Here is a 23,281-nt window from a genome sequence, read left to right on the forward strand (position 1 = left end):
TAGGTCAAATCAGCTTGGAGGCTGCATATAATGCTTGGCATTTATATAAAGCAAACTTAAGGTTGAATGTAGCATTCAAGTTGTAAAATGGATGTAGAATGGGTAAAAAACCCCTGCAATTACTTCAGTGAGGATCCATTCAGGTTAAGAATTTTCGTCTTTGCTGTTGCCATAGCAATCTGTTCCCCTGTCACTACCACATTAAAAATCCATTCTGTAAAACTGTTGTTGCCAATATTGAACATGTAACAGACAAAGAGATTTTTTTTAATCGCTTAGGTTCAACACGAAGAAGACCTAGATCTTAAAAAGATGCATATGTTCTTTAAAAAGAAGATTAGTATTTCCATAATTCATTGCAGGAACACAGTATTTGTGCTGCAGTATTGATGTCAGTATAAAATAATTTGCAAATAATCCAGCAATGTAATGTCAGTTGAGCTCAAATAATTGAACTGTTCAGCTGAGATACAACAAACCCATATGTTCCCGAGTTAAACTCTTATTTTGGTAATGTGCTGTAGAACTGAATGTGTCTTTAACCTTCTGTTACTGGTTGAGCCTGATTCTCTTCAGTGATTGACTGGAGTGATTTTACTTACCCTGGTGTAATTCTGGAGTGGAAGAACAGTTATGTCCCCTAACAGCTTTACATCTGTGATGTAATCTTAAACTGCTCATGGACACAAGCTCTGCATTGAGTTTGTAAATATAATGAATTGTAGCAATAAGTCTTTAAGCATTTGTTGCTACATCTAAAGGAGGGGGGCAGGCAATTTATAATTCAAAGTGAACATAGCAATGGTTTGACAAATGTAGGTACCCAAACTGAGTAAAATGCAAATATTTTTCACTAGAGATACAATATCTAGATACATACATATATATATGTGTGTGTGTGTGTACTCGTTCAGGACTGAAAGGCAGAAGCTTGCTTAAATCACAAATAGTCCCAGATTTGAAAACTCAGGCATTGACTAAATAAGTCATAACATAACAGCTGGAAACTGAATGTATGGCCCTTAGTCTGATCACTGATAATGTAGGTCTCATCTTTGTTTCTGCAACAGCATCCTTTTATCCTCTGACCATCTCTAGACTTCATCCTTTGAATTCTTATTCTCTGCCCATGCCATACTTCTTTGTTTCACTTTTTATGTCTTCCACTTGCTACTCTCCTCACACTTCTATACCTCGGTTGTCTTTGAGAGCCTTTATCCTGGGATGGGGTTGATTTATTGCAGGAGAATCATAGGAGGTTCACAGAATATTCTGAGTTGGAAGAGACCCACAAAGATCATTGAATCCAACTCCTGTTGGTTACTCCCGTAGTTACAATGCAAGGCTTGAATAGAAATGACAGCGATAAGTGCTCTTCTTTTATAACTGCACTTGTCAATATCTCTTAAACTTTTCATTTTCTTTTGGTTGAGTGGGAAAAACTGGTGGGGTTTTTTTTGTTTGGTTTTTTTTGTTTTGTTTTGTTTTGTTTTTTTTGTCTTTTAATGCAACTGTGTCCTGTTGTTTGGGGACTTTACCTGGTTTTACCTTATTAATAGTAATAAGTTATTACTATTATCTTAGTGAATAAACTGACTAGTGAAAAGGATGATTTCATTTGGATCCCTTCACCTCTTTTTGCAATTCGAATGTGACCCTTTGGAACGTGCTGCTGGATGACATTTACCCAACCAGGATTGCAGGTCCCTCCACAGTGGGCCTGCTGCATTCCTGTTTGAGAGCATCTGTGGATTGCTGAGTCAAAACCATGTCCCTGACATGCCAGATCCCTGTCTGCCTGTGGAGGTGGCTGGAGACAGGAGTTGGGAAATGTCTTGTGTCACATGTGTTCATTATCCAGTAACTCCTGCACTGAGGGATGGAGTGGTTGAGCTTTCTGTCCCAGGGCTGGAGGTTGAGGTAAGAGTTAGCAAAATCATGAGCTCCCAAAATGCTTCTAGATGTAAAGTTTAGTGAATTAGACAGTAGGAAATACACTGGATGTACTTGTTCTTATTTGAAAAAAACCCAACTGTATAAAGTAGTAAGTCTGGTTTAAATGCATACAATCAAACCTGAGGTGAACTGAAATTTGGCTCTTCACTTTCCCCCATCCCTTCACATTGTAGATGTTTCAGGGGGTCACCAGAAAACCCCAAGTAGCTTTAGACAAAGGAGAGATTCAGAAATATCTTTGACTTTTATGGACCTTTCCATTAAAATGCTTAGAGCTGTAAATGTATAAATAAGAAAATAATCTATCTTTACAAAAAGTGCTGCTATTCCGCACTCATAAAATAGTCTTTTAAGTTATTGTTTCTGCTTGTATCAATAAATCCATACAAAATGCTTAAAGGTCAAGCATTGCCAGAAAAAAATGTCTTTTCAGCTTGTTAATTAGGAGTTTATAAGAATGTGCACAAACTTGCTCTTTGAATAAAATGGAAAAGAAGGAGAAAAGAAAAAGGTCCTCATGGATAAAAACAATAGTGTGGAATTAGTGAGTGGCAAGTCTTTGCTCCATCAGGCTCACCATGGCCTGGGCAGTCGTGGCATGAAAACAGGTGGCTCTGCTAACAAGAGGAGCAAGAGTTTATTTTTCTGTTTGTTGGGGAGGTATCTTGATTAGTCACCTCCTGAAGCCCACAGGCTTGATCTGAGGGCCCAGCTTGAGCTGATGTGTGACGGGGAGTGTGAGCAGGATTTGACATGTCATAGCTTGAGCCATGGGAAATTTGTCCAGTTCTCACTGTGTGGCCAAGGGCATCAGATAAAGACACTTATATTTTTATTTCCCAGGCAAGTGGTTTTATTTTCTCGTTTATGTACAGCTTGAACAAGAACAAAACAGTGTAAATTGTACCCAGAGACAAATTGCCCAACCACCCATTCTGGCACCTGCACATCCTTCATTGCAGAGAGCACAACTGGGATTCCCTGTTTCATACTTCACTTCTTTCACCCATCATCATGGAGACATCCTGGTCTGCCCAAAAATTAGGCCATTTGGGTGGAGATCTCCATGCATGGATGAGATGAAGTTAATCAGTCACATGGATTAGACACTGGAATTTCCACCTGCACAACAGTCTAGCCCTGACCATTATCATTTTACCTCTAAATGTAGACTTTTTTAATCACTAAAAGGGAGACAATAATACTGACCTAGGTGAAGCACCCAGATGTAAGAGATGAAATGTGTTACAGGAAAAGTACGGAGGTCAGTGAATTCTTGAATTGCTTGAGCTATTTATTGCCCAAGCTGGGAAATAGTAACAAAACAATGTAAATAGTGAAAAATAAAAGAGATTCTTACATATCTCTCTGTCTGAACATATTGTAGTGCTAATATTAACATGAGATTGAAGTTCTTATTTTTTCCGTGGCCATATGATTTCTATACTGAGATTGTTTCCTTGAATATTCAGTAACAGATCCTTACTATAAAATAATTTGTAAACAGAAAACTGCATTTTTGTCACTAAAAATTTCATAACTTAAGAGTGCCATTATTTGGTTTTGTACTTTTGTGTTCGCTGCAGAACTACTTCAGGAAAATAAATCTGATTAACTTTTTGAAAGTGCAGGTGACAGAAATGATGGTATTTCATTTATGTGCTACCCACAGATGATTCCTCCTGTCTTTGCCTTCAAGTGAAGCTGAGGAAACAGTTCACAGTAGTTTTGTTGTGTTTCTTGTTTGTTGTCTCATTTCTTTTGTCTCAATCATTCACTGTTTTGAAACTTAACCATAATTGGCCCAGCAGTGCACCCTGGGGCTGACATGACCTCCTTCCTCACAGGACAGAGAGTCATTCTGTTCTAGATGCTTGGTTGGTTTTTTATTCCCTGGAGATATTTAAACTAATAGAAGAGAACAGATTTTTTGCTTAGACATGGAGTTTTTTGTGCATCTTAACAACTGATAACTCCATCTTACTTAACATTTCAGTAATTTGACTCTTATCTTTATAATCAGTTCCCAATTTCATTCAGTGTCAGCACTTTGTATTTTAATGCCATCACAGAATCATTAAGGTTGGAAAAGATGTCCAAGATCAAGTCCAACCTTGGACCAAACACCACCATGCCAACCACCATGTATTTTGTTGTCCAGTTTGGAAATCTTTGCAAATCCTTGTGGATCTGTAGGAATAGGAATATTAGAATGTGTGTTTGCAAGGTCAGAGAGCAGCCTTTAAAGCAGAACTTCCCAGATGGCAGAACTTTTTGTTTTTAACTTTCTGTAGGGGGTATCTGTGCAGACCAGGAGAAGTAGTGGTGCCCCTGGTATTTCCAAGTAGACCTTGGACTTCACTGTGTGGTGAAAGAAATCTCCTTTGGGAAGGAAAATATAGATCCTACTTGTGATAAGCTTTCTGTAGCATGAGTTGGAAAGTTCACTTTGGTATTTACCCTAAAAAAATCTGAATCAGGGCTGAATTGATTACAGTTCATGTTAATACTAAGCAGGAAGCTGTGATAAGTCTAAATAATGCCCATAGCAGCAGGTGGCAGCTCAGTTTCTCCTTCTCCCAGACTGCAGTAGTTCATCATGTTATTCTTGACAATGTGTGAGGTTGGGATAGGGTAGAGAGAGCAATAAAGTTGTTCAGTCAGATCCTTCCCCTTGATTTTAGTCCATGTATCACCCTGTAAGGAAATTGTGGCAGAAATACCCCGTTCTGTTCCTCACCCCGCTGCCAGATCCGTAATTTCTAAAGGAAGGTGTAACTTCCTTGTTTTATCATCCATGGATGGAAATGCTGCTCTCCCTGCCCTCTTTCCCTCTTCTCTTGGCTTGAGACAGAATTTTAATGGAGTATGTTTTTCCATGGATAATATAGGGTACTGGTAATCCATGAGTACTTGAAAAAAATTGTCGTGCATGTTTATAACTGTTCAGCTCTCCTTGTTGTTTTAATCAGGCAAATCTTCTTCAAATGTTAATCTTTGCTGAATATGCAACATCACACCCCCAAATGTCTCTGACAGGAGTAGCAGAGGTAAAAACATAAATGCTGTAGGAGAAGTTTATTAAGAATATTCTGCCTGAATGCACTTGTTATTTCTTATCAAACACTGGAGACAGAATGAAATAGACTGTTTTGCCACTCTGTGGGTGAGGTCTGAGGAGAACATATCAGCATGGATATGACACAGTTTCACTTTCCTTGAGCTGATTATGTTATAGTTTCTTTTCTACTGACAAATTTCATTACCAGATTGGGGTAATAATAGCATATTTTATCTTGCTGGCTGTGATCCAAACTCTTGGTTTAGAGCAGAGTTAAATTTAGAGAAATTCAGCTGAATCTATATTTTTCTCCATATTAGCTATTTCTAACAGCCTGGTGAGATTTTCTGTAGGGTGACTAAGTGTCTCTTGCTGTTACAATGACAGTCATATGCTTGCTTATATTGCTGTGTCGTCCCAACAGCGATAACCAAATGCTAGATAAAAGTTACACAACCTTGCCTTAACAATATTGGCCAGTTAACCAAAGTATGAACTTTTGGTTAGAAGCTGTGGCTTCCCCATCCCTGGGAATGTCCAGGGCTATATTGGATGGGGTTTGGAGCAACCTGGTCTGGTGGAAAGTGCCCCTGCCCATGCTGGGGGATGAAACTGGGTGATCTTTAAGGTCTCTTCCAATCCAAGCCATCCCATGATTCTATGAATTGAAATCAGGGATGAAAGACATTGAATGGGAAAAATTACCTGTCTTCTTTACATATATGGCCCAATCATAAATTTATAAGCTACCTACTTATTCCATCCTATCTTAAATAAGCTTTGAATAAATTTGGTATGCAACTAAGAAAAGGGTGAGTAACAAAAATAATCATGGACAGTAATAAATGCTGTGTTGGCCCAAATGGGTGTCAGCTGAATGTTGTGTGGCAGTGTGCTGTAGTAGATTTATAGGCAGCTTTCCATTTTAATAATTTAAAAATTTAGTATTTACTATTTCCTGAGGCACAGCAAATATCTCTTTGTGACCCTGGCTACCATAAGATGCATCATTGTACCAATACACGTCACTGTGGTGCATTTCAGATCTTTTTTGAAAACAGTCTGGTGCCTAGAGAGCCTTCAGCCAGGGCAGCTGGGAAGAGAAAAAGAGCTGGAAGGGAACTGCTGGCTCAGAGAGATTCTGTCTGGGAAAGCTTTTCAATTGTTTTAAGCTGTGTTCAAATGTTTTTCTTCCAACAGACTTTGGGAACTATCACTGCAGTGCCCATTAAGGTTCCTCAGGTCAGCTCCTTGCAGAGGTTGGCAGGACAAGGACCAGCAGTGCTACCTCAGGTACAAAATACACTTTCAAAGAGGGGGTTGTGTCATTTTGTACATATTCTCTGCTTCTGTCTAGTGACCAGGCCTGGGTGCATCAGCACACTGATTTTGCAGAGTTATGTTTTTCTTCTCAGTCCATGGAAAAAATGATTCTTCTGGGAGTGTACTGATACCACAATTAAAAGCTATAAAATGTAATGTAGATTCATTGTGGAAGAGCAAAATACATATGGCGGAATGTAAATTTATGCTTTAAAGATGAATCACAAATCAAAGGAGTGAAAATCTGCAATTCTGTAATTAAAGAACTGGTAGAAGTGTTACCCTTCCTGTTCAAGATTTAACCCCATGTTCTGTTTCACTGACTTATTTGCCTTGTCTATCCCAGTGCAAAGTTTTGGCCCAGCTAACCCAGGTGCCAGACTGAGGAAAGATTCTCTGAGTAAGAGTGAAAGAGAGTTGCACTCACTGTTTTTTAAAATGTTTCAAACTGTCTTCTTTTCTGAACACCAATCACTGTTTCTATAACTATGCACTTTATTCCCCATTTCAATCCTCTTTCTCAAAATTTTTGGATGTAATTTTCAACAGGTGTTTTGCTGCAATTCTATGGTTTGCTCTTCACATTAATGATTATTAAATATAAATATATTTCTCCTACTGTGGCTCTTAGAGCTCTATTTCTCATATATGAAAACTAGATAAGTGCTAAAGTTGATGATATATAATCTTCCTCTTGTTCCTTTTTTTTTTTTTTTTTTTTTTTTTTTAAGGGGGAAAATTAAAAAGAATCTAGTATAAGATCTGTGAGCTAAATTTACTTGAAGGAAGAAGAATTTCCAAGACAAAGTTCTTAAATTCTCTTTAAATTACATTTTGTGGAAGGCAGTGTTGTGAACATAAAAGTGAGTTTTCTTATCAAGTTCAAGACTTTGCTTTTCAGTTGTTCTTACAACATAATAACATTTTGATTTCTGCCATTTTGGGGTGTCAAAGATGAGCAGATTGCTCCTGAAAATAGATGAGGTTCAAGAGCAGCTGAAAGACCTGTAACAGGACCTAAATTGTCATTTAGGTTGTGTTTCAGCAATAGTGATGGCATTGCAAGTGCTGCACTTAGAGAAGTACCAATGCCTTATGCTTTAGTTAGATAGAAAAATTTCATTCAGTGCTAGATTCCATTTTGAAGAATTGAAAAAGGTGGAGGAAGCTGATTTCCTCAGCTTTCAGAGAAGAACACATCCTTTCTGTCTTGCTGTTTAGGTCATGGCAATATTTTTGTTTGTATTTCACTTTGTTTCACTCCCTTCATGGAACAGCTTCAATTTCAGACCTGTTTATGCAATCATACTTAATACTAATCAACTACCAGTGCTTTCTTGGTTGCCCTGAGCCATAGCTCACTAACTTTTCTATTTAGTGAATATTTCATATAGATAGAATGGGCAATAAATACCTAGCAATCTCATTTCTGAAAAAAAACTAGAAATTAAGTAGGCAGCTGTATGTAAGACCATGTTAGGGGTATGTCTTATGCCCTGAGTTTTTTCTGGCTTTTTCACAGGCCTGCAATGGGCCAGCTTCTTCAGCAACAGTCTGTCCTATTTACATGCCAGTCCTCTTTTATGCTGCTTCATGGTCCATATGTTCCTCTCCCCCTCCAAACTCACAGAGAAGTTTAAAATTTCTATACAGATTCCTAGTGGGGAACTCCCTCCATCCTTAAACATCCCTCCTTTGTGCTCAATGTCTTCAGAGATACTAGGTTTTCATCTACAAGTGGAACATTTGCCTTCTAATTAAACAGACAGATGTCTTGAAAATAGACTTAATATAGCCGAATGGTGCAAAGCTGTCATTCCCAGGGAAAGCTGGATGCAGGTGACCTGGGAAGCCACTGTAAGTCTGCAGCACTGTGTCACTGTGAAGGCTGTCCTTTGTCAGAGCTGTAGGGTGTGTGCATAGTCACTGCTCTGGTCCAGGAAAACTAGAAACTTCAGATGGAAATATAAAAATTCCAGGAAGCAAGGCCATGTGATACCACACAGGTGTTATGGTAAAAAACATCTCATTCTTCTTCCTTGTAGTGTTGTGAAAACAAGCACCTAATAAAAAATTAGTTTGGAAATTAAGAGGTGTATATTATCTTCCAGTAGGAGCTGGAAATCATGCAGAATTAAATCCAGTCACAGTCCATGTCCTCAGCTTTTATTCATCAAACTTGGTCACAGACCAGGCTGGCCACTAACCTCCTTTTGTCCCTGTGGGTGACAGCAAGGCCCCCCCTCTGAGTTACTGGCACAATCCTGCCATTCTAGGACTGACTTTCAGAGATGCAAATTCCCATCTCCTCAGCATACCAACAAGTTGGGTCCAGCTGGGTTTTGGCACCTGCTAAAACCTTTACTTTGTTTGCCCGTGTAACAGCAAATTACTGGGACAGCAGAACCATATTCATCACTCCTCTACCAAAAATTTGGAGTATTTCACAGGGAATGAAAGCAGTGTCCAGATGTTATCTATGGCTCAGTCTTGTTCTGCAAGGGATGTAACCTTCCTCAATCTCCATCTTTGCCAAGTCTGGTTGTGACAGTGAAGTGTGTAGAGCCCTGCAGTGATGAAACCAGAGCAGCAAAGGCTTCTGTGCTCCAGCAGCTGTGTCTTTATTCAAGCAGGTGAGTCCAGGTGTAGTTGGAGGTGCAGTGGCAAGTAGAGTTGCACTCACCTAATCTTTTGGGCTGCATATGCTGCTTCTCTGCAGGTATGTGGAGGAGTGGAAGGCCTGGGTGGAGCCTTTTTGGGATTCCTGCCATTTTAGGAGCCTACTGATATGTGAATCATCATCTGGGAGTGCCTTTCCTCTAGGATGTACAGATTACACTTCTGTCTCAGGTGCACCTGGGAAAAATCCAAGTCAGTATCTGCATTCCTGGCAGCACACCAACTGCTCCCTAGCATTTCTCCTTTTGGCCAGTCTCATTATTTCTTTGGGATTCAGATTCCCTTTAGATTTACAGGTAGGCATAAATATTACCACGCTGGCTGGACAGAAAGAGGGGACTCGTCCCTTTTGAGGCCTCATCATGTCTAAAGGAGTTTAATAGATTTGACACTTTTGTGCTCCTCATCTTGACAGCCTCTTTTGATTTACCCCTATGCAATCAAGCAAAAACATACACACAAGTAAAACTAGGCACTTAACAAGAGTTAAATAAAATAATGCATACAGCTCCCTCATTTTCCACATTAGTACAGATACTTGTCATTTGTTTTGTTCATTTGAATGGGTTTATGATATGACCCCCGGAAGCTTTTCCATCTGGGAAATGAAGTTTCCAAATTTGCACATTCACAAATGGCAGCAAAATCCCATCACTTAAAACCGCTAATTAAGCAGTGAGCAAACAAACATTACTTACAAGCTCTTTGCACAACACAAATAATATTTTAGGCATCCATTATTTGCCAAAACAAGCTTCTTTGGCAGACATTTGTGGGTTTTTTGCTTTTTTTTTTTAATTTTTTTGTTTGTTTCGTTGTTTTTTTTTCCTAAATATGAAGGTTTTTTTGCTTTCATCAAATAAGTGAGCTGTGATGTTTGAGAATCTATTTCCAGTTAGCCTTTCTCTTCTTACTTTGGTCTTTGAGGTCTCCAGCTGAATAAGGTGCTTTGAAACTGCAGACTCTCCACTGCACTCTAGAGGTCCTCTACTTAAACACTATGGTACTCCAGAGCAATTCCTCCTCTTTATGGCACAATCTTCTAAGGAGGCAATCTTAGAATCTTATGGCACAATCTTCTTTATGGCAATCTTCTTCTAAGGAGGGGGTGGCATTCTGTCAGGTTGAGTTCTAATATCCAGCTGCAGAGCAAATGTTCTGTTTCTTTTGAACTGGTCTACAGACAAATATAAGGTGCACTGTAGCCACCTGGAGGTACATGTAAAATGTGATTTTCTGTTCTTCAACAGGAAGATTTTAAATGAAAAGGTAAAAATATTAAAACAAATCCCCTGTTTTATTGTCATTAATTTGGGCCTAGTCCAATCCTCATTCAAATTAATGGAGAGACTGTGACATTTTGAATGGCAGTTAAATCAGATTACAATGCTATCTGCCTGACCTGTCTTTCCAGTGATGGTTGAAGGCACAATTTGGGATGGCTTTGCTCATGACACCGCTGCTTAGAGCAGAGCAGTATCTGTGTTTGAGAGATCACATGGGTCTAGTGGTGAAAATAAACAGGTACTCACAGGTGAAATATGTATGTTTCAATCAACTCTGCCAAGTTCTGCTGTCAGATACTGCTTCGTTTTTATCTTCTGCAGTGACTTTATGTCTTAGGTTGGAAATGGGTGTGTGTATTCTATTCCTATCTGATGGGGCAGTTATCTTCTGTTAATTGGGCAGTTTTCTTTATATCTTCCACAACCCATCCTCCCTCTGGGGAAATATCTTCTGTTAATGGGCCATCGAGTGTCACTGCATGGCTGATAAAATTACATCGTCCCATTGGGAGAAGCTCTGCCCAGAGGGAAGAACCAAGCATTCCTAACTGGATATAATCTGAGATTTGGAAGACCACAGGCAGCCTTTTCCATTGGATTCTCAGACGAGCAGCCCTTTCCCTCTGGATTCCAAGGAAGACCAGGCCCATCTACACCACCACTAGACCTTCAGAGGAAAACTCCACCCTTCTACAGGATACCTGCTTCAACAGAACCACAGCTGGCACTGCAGGAGGGCTGCAGCCACCATTTAATGGGACTGCTGCCAACAGGGTGTCAGGTCGTATTCTGACTCTGTCAGTGTTGTTTTGTATTACTGCATTGTTTATTTTATTTTCTTTTCTTCCCTCTTCCCTAATAAAAAAAAACTGTTATTCCTGCTCCCATATCTTTGCCTGAGAACCCCCTAAATTTCAAAATTATAACAATTCAGAGGGAGAGTTTACATTTTGCATTTTAGAGGAGGCTCCTGCCTTCCTTAGCAGACACCTGTCTTTTCAAACCAAGACACTTTAATGTGTGTAATTCAGTAGGGTCTGAATGTGGTCACTGGGCTGCCCTGGGACAAACTCTGTTATCTTGGTGTGCCTTTATTCTTCACTGGGTACCAGGTGAGCCCAGCCAGAGTCTCCACATGTTCCCAAATGTTAAAAACACAGTCCCATTTTAAAATTTCATGTCACAGTTCTCATGAGCACATTTCTGCTGGTAGTTGCTGCTTCTCTTCACATGTGTACCAAACCCAGGTACTGCTCCTGGCTTCCTCAGTAGTAGGGCTTCTGGAGGATTTCTTAAAGGGAAAACAGCTCCTAGAGACAGAAATAGGTTTTGGGATGCCACTGTGTACTATAGAAGAAATAGGTTGGTCTGTGGCAAAGTCTCTGTCTGTTTGCATCATGAGTTAAAAAAAAACCCCATGATTTTTAGGTGTAAAACTGTACTTATCCATTGGAAAGCATTACTAAACACAAGTCAGTTTTTCAAGAAAATAGAAAAAAGCTCACAGGCATACATATTTTTATAAAAAGTTATAAAGAATTGTGCAGAAGAGAGACAAGATACTTTGTTGTTTGATTGAGAATGGAATAATGGTATTGAGTAAAGTTGTTTTTACAATACTGGGGGAAAGGACTATAATAACCTAAGGGATGCTGTGAAACTTTTTGCTATATAACTCAGCACTTCCAGGGAAATGTGTTGGAATGCTACTGGAGGAGAAGAGAGAGAATCTAATTGAAAGCAACTTAATCAGTGTGGTAAGAAACCAAGCAACAGTATTTAATATTCATTGTATGCATGCAGAAAACAAGCAGAATTACTTTTTATAAAAGGTTTGCAGAGGCCTGGCTGAACATGTAGCCCTTAATAAATGTAGTTATTAATCTGTTTTATTGCATATAAGCTCTTCTACTGTGCTTGTCACTGTACTTGAAGCACCTTCTGGTAATGTGTTAGGCACCAAGATGAACATCTGATGTAAGCTATTTCTCCTCTTTTCCTTTGGGAAGAAGCACATACAGATGAGTGTTCTGCTTAGGGTTTCTTTTTATCAATTCACTTATTTTTAATGGTCATGCTACTATTAATTGCATGCCACTACAGAAAAAATTTAGTGTAGAAATTGATGATTGTGCTTCTAATTCTTAGAGAAGAAGTTTGAGACAGCTGCCTCCTTTTATTTCCTCTGCCTTTCTATTGGTGTCACTTTTCAGTTCTTAAGAGAATTGACCTAGAGTGGTGGGGAAGGAGAAGCAACCCTAACCCCAGCCTGCTACTGCTGCTTGAGGCCTTCAGATCTGATCAGCGTTGGAAGCACTTTGAAAACGACCTCCATAGAAGTCAGCTCTCCAAGAGAGCCTGCACATGGAATTCTAAAGTAGCCATGAAAACCTCAGGAAACATTCAAGCCATTTTTACATTTGGCATGGTACCTTTTTCCCAATTGAAAACTCTTTCATTATTCCATGTCAAATGCTGCTTTGTGGAGTAGCAGCAAACAAGAGGGTAAGAAATTTCCCCTCTCTCCACTGATGCCATTTCTATCCATGTGAAAGGTGTGAATTCCGATCCATGTCTGGCCTGGATCTGGACGATGCTGTGTCTCTGACCCTCAAGGCCAGTTGTATAAGCTTGCATTAGAACTCTGAATTACAGGTGGACAAGAAAGCTTTCTTTGTTTGCTTCAGTAAAGGCTTGGAGAAACTGGCTATGCTGCTGTCTGACCCTTCATTTTCATCTCCTGGTGTCTCAGCATTTTGTGTGCTTCCATCTTGCTTAGGCTGTCAGGAGACAGAAATTATTTTTGTCCTTACTTTATTATTTTTGTCTTTCTTTTTTGATTTTGGCTAGTTGGGGCTGGTCAAATCATCATAATGTGATGTTATTGTTGTCTAGAAGCAGGAAAAGCTCTTAAAGTGATGGACAGTACAAAGCAGTGATATCCATGGTCTTTAATGTGACACCAGATTTTGGTGTCAGTGAATGCCAGTGTGGATTAGTTCAGAGCTTGCCTAAGGAAGTATATGGACAGGAGGAAAGCAGACAGGTCTTCTCTCATTTGTGCCTAAAGGCTTCGTGGGCACTTCAAATTGAAGGAAGTTAATCATAGATGAATATCTGTGAGAGAAGCAAGCTAACTTGTAATGCTGAAAAGAGTGGAAATGGAAGTAAGTTATTGCCTGCTGTGTACAATCACAGTCTATCTTTAATATTTCCATTGTAATACTAAACAATAAGAATTAATTTCTTCATCAGAGGTACAAAGATAACTGCATGATCAAGGACAGAATTGTTGTGCAGAAGGTAAAAAAGCCCAGAAATCCTTGTCATCCACAAAAAGCAGAGCTGGCAGATTCCCACTCAAACATCCTTCTCATCAAAACATCCATTTCTGTAGTATCAAGCAAAGATGAAGGAGAAGAAAAACTAAATTAGATTGTTTTGCCTTCTTAAAAACTTCTCAGGAGTTCTATTAGCTGCATGTTACCTTTACACTTAAGTTAGCTGTCCATGACTAACAACTGAAATACCAAATAATGGCAGCTACACAGCACCTGGAAGATGCCTGATGGAGTGTGTGCAATTTGAGCACATGTGAAAACACTGCTGAGTGACTCCTGGGTTGTGTTGCTTGTAAACCGAGAGACTAGGGGGTTTTTTTGAGAGGCTTGTTGCAATTCTGGTCTTGCTGAAATCTGCTCGATTTTGCTATTGGTTTTGATCAGATTAAGGTTTCTTCCCTGGTCTGCTCCATCCAGTGAAGCAGGATTGAAAATGTGGGCTGGAGCTGCTCCTTGGGTTTTGCCCTGCATTTCACAATGTCCTTCTGTAGGTTCACAGGCTAATATTCCAGGGATATGCTAAAGAGAGGGCTAAGTTGTATGTGAACATGGGACTCACTTATTTTGGGTCATCTTGCCTGGGCTTTCTACAATGAAGAGTAATTTCTTTTTTATGTAGACCCATCAAGGGGAAGGAAGAAAAGAAAGAAATCTTCCCTATGGGAAGAAAATAAACTATGTTTATTTTGACAGTGGTCCTAGACCAGGCTGAAGATAATAGGAGCTTATTGATTGGGAAAGGAACTAAAAACAAACCAAGCTGCAAATACTTGTATTTGAGTGAGTGGGGCAACCTGGATTTTAGGGAGTGTCATTGCTGTAAATTTAAGGAGTAAATTTTTTTGCCTAATTTTTACTGATCAAAAAAGAAGAGGGAGGGAGTCGGTCCTCAGCTGGCATAAACAGACACAGCTTTATTGAAGTCAGTGTGCATCTGTTCATTCTGGTTAAGGATATGATTACCCCATATTGCACTCATTTTATCAGCCATTGCTAATGTTTTCTGTGTAATCCTCTAAAGTTTTCAAGAATGAAAGCTCTGGCTGCTGCTCCCAGCACTTTGCCTCTGTGACATATGAATTGTGCCAAATGCATTTTGAGTTTTTGTTTTCAAGCTCTGAGTACAAGGGTGAAGTGAAAATAAAGTGTGAATAATGCTCTTTCTCTCAAAGGCAATGTGATATTGTGTTGAGCTGAAAAACTTACTTTCATACAGATGGGCCCTGCTAGTATGAAGGGCTGATGGATGCTGAGCATGATCCAGCTGATATCTGATACAGGGGAAGGGTAGGGCTCTTCAGTGTTGCTGACAAAACTCTAACAAGATCCAGGGACTGGAAGCTGAAGTTAGGCAAATTCAACCTTGCTATAAAATGCCAGTCACAAGCATAAAAAAAGACATTTTAACAATTTACTGGAGCTCATAATTCAAAAGTCTTTAGTATTTTCTTTTAAAATCAGTCTTCAGTTTCTGGGAGAAATTATATGGCCAGCCTGTGAACTGGAGGATCACAGTGATCCCTTTTGGGTTTGTAATTGAAGTACATTTTGTTAACTTCCCTTCTTTCCTAGGCCTGAGGGAGAACACATTTACCAGAAACGCCCTTAACGATTCTCATATCACCTGCAGATCTTCACAGATGTAACTGTTCTAATTAAATCCTGTCCTTTAGGACTACATAGGATTGCCCACAGAGACTGGAGGAACTGTGTGATTTTCCTCTCTTCTCCTTTTCCCCATACCTGTATAGGTTGGATCGTGAGGACTTCTTTTGTAAGAGGTTTTCTTTCTTACCTTATTTTTCTTTACTACAGCAGGTGAGTGGCTCACCTGTTGGGATTGTCTTGGTTTACAAGACAGGTGTCTGCTAGGGAAGGCAGAAAAACCTCCCTTGGAATGGAGAATGTAAACCCGCTACTTCTGGATTATTAGAATTGTGAAATCAAGGGGCTCTCAGGCAACGATATGGGAATAGGAATAACAATTCTTTACTAGTGTGTATAATAAAACAAACAACATCAACTACGGCATTAACAACAAACAGAACCCAAACCCAGTGTTAATAAGGTCCTGGTTCAGTGGCTGTTCTCCCCAGCAGAGGCTCACCCCACGGCAGAAGCAGCAGCTCTGGCAGCAGCAGTGAAATTCCTTTCCCCAGGAGCAGCGGCTCCAATTGTCCTCCTCCAAAAACACCTGAGAGAGGACCAGCAACTGCACCCAGCCCCTTCTCCCAGCCCAAGTCCCCCTGGCATCTCCACCCAGCCCACCCAAGGGAAAACTCCCAAAAAAACAGAGTTCCCCCTTAGTCCCCAGCTCCCATCAGCAGCTCAATGGGAAGAAATTCCCCAGGGAATAGATTGCCCGTATCACGTTTTCCTGTGTCAGTGGTGACACACATCAGGCTCTCCCACCTCCACCACTCAGCAATTCATTCACCTCTGCAGTATTCAGGAATTTGTGCTCTTGAGAGCTTGAATGACATTTTGGTGAAATAGAAGCTTTTGAGCTTCATACAGGGACATCTGGATGGAGCTTAATAATATGGGATATACAAGAAGTCATGTTAGTCACAGGAGCTAATTCTTTCCTGATCTGAAACTTTTTAAAATATAATTAATTAGAAGTTGTTGAACAAAAGAGCATTCTGTACATCTCACAGGATTGGTCACTCTCTCATTTCCGTGTCTGAAAAGCAGAGAGCCGCCACCTAGTGAATGCTCAGATTTGAGAATATCTCCTTGAAAAATGTGCTCACCTGCAGCTATCTGAGAAGGACCAGTCTGAACATCGCCACAGGAAATGAAATGTTTCTGTTATTGTGGGTATTGAGGAAACTCAAGAACCACACGGGTTTAGGAAATCATTATATTCAAGAAGCAGCTGTCTCTTCTGCGTTTTGAGCCCTGGTAGTATCACATTCTGTTTTGACAGCTGTCAGAAGTTAAATGAAAGATACTTGGGGAAAGAAGGGTTGAGCTACAGGAGAATTGTTAATTGCAACACTTGCCAAGAGTTGAAGTGTTCTTTTGGTAACATACATGCTATCTCTTTTTCTTTCTCTTCTCTTTTGCTCAACTTTGGTGCCTTTTATTTCTCTAACTCCTGTGATATGGACTGGTGTCATCCAACCTGTGCTACTTTCAGTAGAAAATTACTTTTTGGTATTGTGTGTGTGCAGTGCAGTCCCTGTCCTGCCCTAATTTTATTCTACCTCTTCTTCAGTGATTGCCAGCTTCCAAACTTTTGCTAGTGCCACTGTTCTCCTTTCATCTCCCCGATTTAAGCTACAGTTTTGCCATGAGGGAAAGGAATTTATGCTACCTTTTTCCTTCTTATTTTTTCTCTTTCTAGCTGATACCATTTATCTCCACAAATAACTGTAGCAGTTTGGGATTTTAGGTGACACCTGCCAAAGGTATTTCATGTAGCTGTTTATTAAATGTTTGCACTTAGTGTTTATATTCTGAGGGAACATTCATAGGTGTTGGAGCACAAGGGGCTTCTATGTTTGCTTTCTGTTTTGGATTTCCACTTGCAGGTCCTTGAAATAAATGTTATTTTCACTTTCAGTTATTCTAACTTTAACTCAGGAGTACCTGAAACTTTTGTTTCTATAGTCAACCCTTTTTATTGTTCTGTAATTGCAAACAAATAAGGTCTCCCAAGGTTAGGTAAACCTGTCAGGGAGTTTTCAGAGGCTTAATCCCTCTTCTGTATCACATGGTGGCAGAAAGTGCCCAGCACATGCTCTGTAATGTACCAGTTTGGTGCATCCTATCAGACAATTTCAGTATGCAGCACTTTATAAAGAATTTAGTATTTTGGAAAATTAAGTTTGTTTAATTAACTGTGCAGGAAGAGCTTATTTTACAGCAAAGTAAGATGTGTTGATCCATAACTTGCAGGATGTGCATGCATGTAGGATTCACTTAGGTATTACATCATGCAGTAGAAAAGATAATTATATAGCTGGAATATATGTAGGCATTTAGTTCTAATTAGAATTTTGATTAAATATAAAAGTGCAATTAAGAGTGACTGATACAGTAGATCTTGGTAGACTACATGACAGTTTTTGGCTAGAGAAACTCCTGAATTGATGGGTTTAAACCAATGCTTTGTGCACTACTGTTGAAAATAAAACCATTAACTAATCATGGATATGAAGTTAATTACAGAGTTCTCCCTAAAACTACTTGACCAAGGTCTGGTATCTTAACTAAGCCAGTCAGATAATCATTACACAAAGTGATTGCATAAAGAAAATGAGCAAAGAACCCTTCAGTTACTGTCAGGGTATGTTGACTATGGCTCCTTGGAGTTCTGTGTAGTTTTGCATTATTTCACAGCAGGTCTCGGCAGCTTTCCAGTGCCATCCCAAAGCTGTAAGCTGAGCACAGTGGCTCCCTGGCTCTGCACAAGTCTGCAGGACCTTGGGCAAACTCCTCTTTACATTTCCATCTACCATGACTGCTGGAAATGTGAATGTCCTGAGCAGGACTGTGCCTCTGACTCTGGTTTTGCACTGCTCGTGGATGTAGGGGTCTGTTGCAGTCCGCGGTGGTGCTGGACAACCTTCCCCAAGAGCATCCAATGGGTAGGAGCCACCAGAGCACCAGCACACAGACAGACAGACAGACAGACACAGACACGCACACAGAGCAGCTCGGCAGGGAAGACATGGGAATGTCCAGGCATGGAGTTCCAACATGCTTTACTTCAGGCAACACTGGAGAGGTCCAGGGGCCAAAGACAAAGGCAAAGGAAGGTCCAGGGTGTAAATACTGGGAAAAAGGGGACAGAGAAGAGCATCAGGGATCTAATGAACTGAGTGAGGGCTCAGGGGTAGTGCACAGGGATAGAGAATGCCAGGGTGGATAGGTGGGGTTACACAAACCCATGGGAAAGCAGGGAAGGGAGAAGTTACCAGAACATGAACATATAAGGATAAAAGGGGTAGGAAAGGCCAAGGGGCCAATGGGGGGGACAGAACTGGGACAAGTTAACATAGTGCTGCAGAGCACCATGGGGGGAAGCTTCTTCCCTCACCCTGAGCTGTGAAAAATGCCTGGAGCCTAAGATGCATCTCACCAGGGTATTATTGTTGTGATGCCTTTCCCCAGTAGGCTTGTGGGTGTTCACAGGTGTCCTATTGATATTTAAGGGAGAAATTACTGAGACACAGAGAGCTGGCAATGTATGTGTTGCTGTCCTTAATATTTGCTGTGGGGACAAAAGGGTATGGTTCCTTCTTGACACAATAGGGAATGATGGCCAGCCTTGAGAGATAGTTTTCTGCACACCAGTAAATCCCTGCATTTTTTTAAAATTGCTTACTTAGGCTGAAGATTGAAGTCGGTCCCATTTGAAGGGCTCCGGTAGACTCCAGCGTGGTGACACCGGCAGCTGTTTCCCGTGTTTGTCTGTTAGAACTTGTCATTTTGTTTCACAGTATGGGAGGTGCAAGAAGTGACAGGACTAAATAAGCACAGAGGGAACTGACTGTTTTATCAGGCTGTGTTAACGAATAAGCTGGGAGTGAAGTTAACTCCATGTGAAGCATTTTAAATTATTTATTTTCAATCCTGGAACTGTACTTAACATGTTGTTAAGGCAGAGCCATGTTGACTGGGTAACGTTAACTACACCACTGGAAACACATCACATTAGCTGAAAACAATTGATTGCTGCTATCATTCATGGCTCTGGGTACAGCCCCAGCTGTTGCAAAGCAGGGCAAAGTGTCCTCTTCCACTCATGGAAGTTCCTCCTGCATCCACACACAGCTGCAAGTTAGCTCTTTAATTACTGCAACAAAACATGATGTTTGGTGCTTGTGGGTTTCTTGTATTGCTCTCTTTATTTTATTTATTTTTTGTGAGTTAAGTGATTGTGTGACTGATCTTCTCTCCATTTGACATGGCATGTCTTAAACATATGAGGTTGTTCATTGACCAATCCACCAGTAAAAAAGCATATACTCTACTGTCCCTGTAAATGCTTTCCCACAACTCCCTTAAAGATTCAGCTCCCTCTCCTTAATTCATAGAAAAAATGTTGTGTCCTTCAGAGCGGGAAATTTTTGCATCTAGGTTTTCCATTCTTGCCAAGGCTTTGGCTTACACATCCCTACTGAGAGCTGGATGTGACTTGACTAGCATTTGTATGGATGTGTGCTAATCAAAATAAGAATTTGACATTCTTCTCACTTATTGTTCAGCATTGCATTGAGTTAAGAACGTCAAAATGACCCAGCTGAGAAAAGCTGGGAATATATCTACAAGTAAATGAATGGTTGGCTACTTGCAGTTGCTCCATTCTGTTTTTCTAGATGCTCCTGGTCCATGGTGAATGCAATTAGAGATTCCACTGGGAGAACACGTGTGTGCAGAGTTTGTTCACATACCCAATAACACCGGACTCTCTGTTTGTAGGTTAGGCCAAAGACCCTGATTCCAGACAGCCTCCCAATCTCCCCGTGCAGAGACCAACCTTCCAAGCAGCCTCCCACCTTCCAGAAGGCAACCATAGTGAGCATCAAAAACCCCAGCCCTGCCCTCCCCACTGCCAACAACACCGTCAGCCATGGACAGACACACAGCAGCCAGTCACAAAGCGTCACCGAGCCTGCAGCCCTCTCGTCCCCTCTGAGTGGTGCTGGCGTGGCCTATGCCATCATCTCCACCTCGCCCAGCAATGCAGCTCCCATCAGCAGCAGCGCCGCTGTCTCGGTGGTCAACGACAGCATCAAAGTGCAGCCGCTTCTCATCAGTGCCGACAGCAAGGTGAGTTCCCTGGGCAGCAAACGCAGCAGCTGTGCTGCAGGTATCAGCAGAACGTTGCCCTGGGAGTGCACAGCCTGTGCAGTGTTGTCAGTGGTTCTTCTCAAAGAAAATAATCAGAAAGCAATGGGGGAATTCTTACACAGACACATAGAAGCTAGCAGACTTTTATCTGTGTACTAGCCTGTTTTTTACTGGGAACAAAACACATCATTATGTAGACTGATATTAACAGGACCTTCTGTTAATATGAACTTGTCTTTCCTTAAGCCAATCCTCACTAATAAAATCCTGAATTCTGTACAGGCTCACATTTCCTATGGACTCCCTCATCAATGACACAGTGATACTCGATTTGTTCACTGACCCCAGGGAGTACATAAAATTATGAGAGATTCCCTTCTGCTCTTTCAGGGGAAGACCAAATGAAATGAGAGCTCAGGGTTTCAGAACTGACCAGGAGATGAATCAGTAAAAAGGAAAAAATCAAGCTATGAATTACTTCTTTCATCTTTGTACTGCTTTTCAGCATTGGAATGCAAGAACTTTACCACACTTATACCAGAGACAGATTCCATACAGGCTGCTAATGTACCAAGCACACATTCACTGTAATTTACTACTGGGATCCTGCTACTTTTGGGCTTGTTGGCAGCATGAGTTCTCATGCAGCACTAAAAAAATATATAGGATGTAGGATGGCTTTTGAGGTAAATAAAAGCAGACATCTCTTCCCCAATTCTTTGACATAAATTATTTTTCTCTTACTTAAAATGGCTCCTGGCTCAGAAAACCATCTCCTTTTGTGTTCTTGAATCTTCTAGAGTGACTGAGTTAAGATAATGTATCTAGCACTTAAACAACATTGATTGAAAATTAGCAAGGAAGTAAAAGGAAAAGGCCTAGTGTTCAAATCTAATAATCTTTATCTAGAAGATGATGGTCCTTGGGAAGTCCTTTTGAAGCTTTCACAGTCCTTTTGGTTATAGGTATGAAGTCAAATGTGTAGTTTTGTGGGCTGAAATGAATTCCTTTTAATTTAATAGATAATGTGACCTGCATCATGTAAATCTTCATGTGGTAATTCAAATATAAGCAGCTGGATATACTACCATAAATGTGCGAATGAGATGTTTGTCACAATTCCTATAGGTTCTAAACAAGACCTAAATTTAATTTAAAAAAATATTGTTTATTTAGTTTACAGAAAACTGGACATCCACTGCTTATATCATGTAAAGGCTGAGGACTGAAGTGAGGAGTACCTTCTTTCCCATCCCCATGTCCTTATTCTGAAAAAACACTGGTACAATTGAGATCAGACTGTGTTTGAAAGCTTAGTAATCCCATCTCTACTACTATACATAAAATAAAATCAAAGGAGAGACCTTAAAATCACTAACACAAGTGCTAAAGCATGGCTTCTCAGCCACCTTCACAAGTCCTCTAAATAGAAAGTCTCCTAATTTTCAGAGCCATACTTAACCTAAGAATCCTGTTGTTTTATGCTTTTGACTTGTGACTTACATTTCTTATTTTTAGGGTATCAAGTAACCCTTCAAAGAGGACTCAAAGGTTTCAGGCAGAAAAATCCAGTTTCATATAATGAATTCTCTTATTTGTACATTGTCTTTCAGGTTATCATTATTCAACCTCAAGTCCAAACCCAGACAGAAAGTAAACTCGAGACAAAGAAATCTCCTGAAGAGTCAGCTCAGGGACTGCCTGCTACCAAAAAGAAAAAGGAGGAAAATCCAGAGGTGATTTTTTTTTTTTTTAATTTTTGATAGATGAGCTACAATATGGTTAAGTTATGGGGGCCAAATCTAAACATTCTTCTCTGTGCATATGCAATTACTTTATTTGTGTTTGTGGTTCTGCCAGCTGTTCATCTCTCCTCTCAGTCTCTGCAATCAGGGTAATTCCCCTGCCAGTGAATGCCCTGACAAATTTGGTTTGCACCATTCATACCTTCCACTGTCACAAAATGTAAGACTTGGAGGTCTCATAATACCTAAAGGTCTCATAATAATCTAGGCACCCCATGGCTGTAGCTGGATTTCTTGTGAAAGGTGTATACAAGCTTAAGATATTTTCTTTTATGTTGTCAAACATATAGCATCAGATTTAGAGGCTGTATGTGAGGTGGAATTAACATTTCTTTTGTAAGCTGAGCTTCTATCATCTTCTTTGTAATGAATCTTGCAATTTTTAGATTGTATTAATAGTTTCCTGCACTTGCTGTGTACATGTGTTCCCATATGTACACAGATTCTAGTCTGAAGTACATTAAATCCTTTAAATTGGGTAAGAGTAGAAAGCAGGTAGTGAGACTAAATCTCTTTTAGGAACTATAATTTTGATTAAACTAGAAATATAAATGCAGCTCTTTGTAGAAATAGGGTCTCTCTAACAGGTATTTTGGGTTTTGACTGGATATGTTCGCATTATATTAGGTGTAATTTTAGGGCAGTTTGAGAAGTTATGCAGGCTGAATCTATTTCTTTTGTAGAAATGCTCAGCTCCTGTAAAATCTTTAACTTCACTAGTCTAATATATGTGTAGCACAAAAGCATCCTTGGAGCTATAGGTTTAAGAGGATTATTACAATATAAAATATGTTACTTGAGGCGTGCGTGTGGTCAATTTTTTCACTATTTTAGTAGGTTCATATAGTTAAAAAATTATTAAGGATAAATATTTTAGCCCAAAATATCACAGCTCTATGCAGAAGCTCTGCAAAACTATGCTTGGGAAACCTCCCAAGTTTAAAAACTCACCCTTATATGAATCTTCATTACCATGGAATGATGGGACTGTAGAATCCTGTTTTGTTTAGGCAGGTGTTTCCA

At 40.1% G+C, this 23,281-nt stretch overlaps 1 protein-coding gene across 2 annotated transcripts in view; it reads left to right on the top strand.

The window, feature by feature from the left end:
- Positions 1-23,281, top strand: part of PHF21B (PHD finger protein 21B) — a 156,278-nt gene that overhangs the window by 109,953 nt on the left and 23,044 nt on the right. For both annotated transcript variants that reach the window (XM_041484496.1, XM_041484497.1), the window contains 3 exons: positions 6,218-6,310; positions 20,082-20,432; positions 22,067-22,189. In XM_041484496.1, coding sequence (XP_041340430.1) covers positions 6,218-6,310; positions 20,082-20,432; positions 22,067-22,189 — 567 coding nt within the window. The remainder of the gene's footprint in view (positions 1-6,217; positions 6,311-20,081; positions 20,433-22,066; positions 22,190-23,281) is intronic.

This window comes from Pyrgilauda ruficollis, unplaced genomic scaffold (genome assembly GCF_017590135.1).
Source record: "Pyrgilauda ruficollis isolate IOZ18807 unplaced genomic scaffold, ASM1759013v1 scaffold66, whole genome shotgun sequence".
In the NCBI taxonomy this organism is placed as follows: domain Eukaryota; kingdom Metazoa; phylum Chordata; class Aves; order Passeriformes; family Passeridae; genus Pyrgilauda; species Pyrgilauda ruficollis.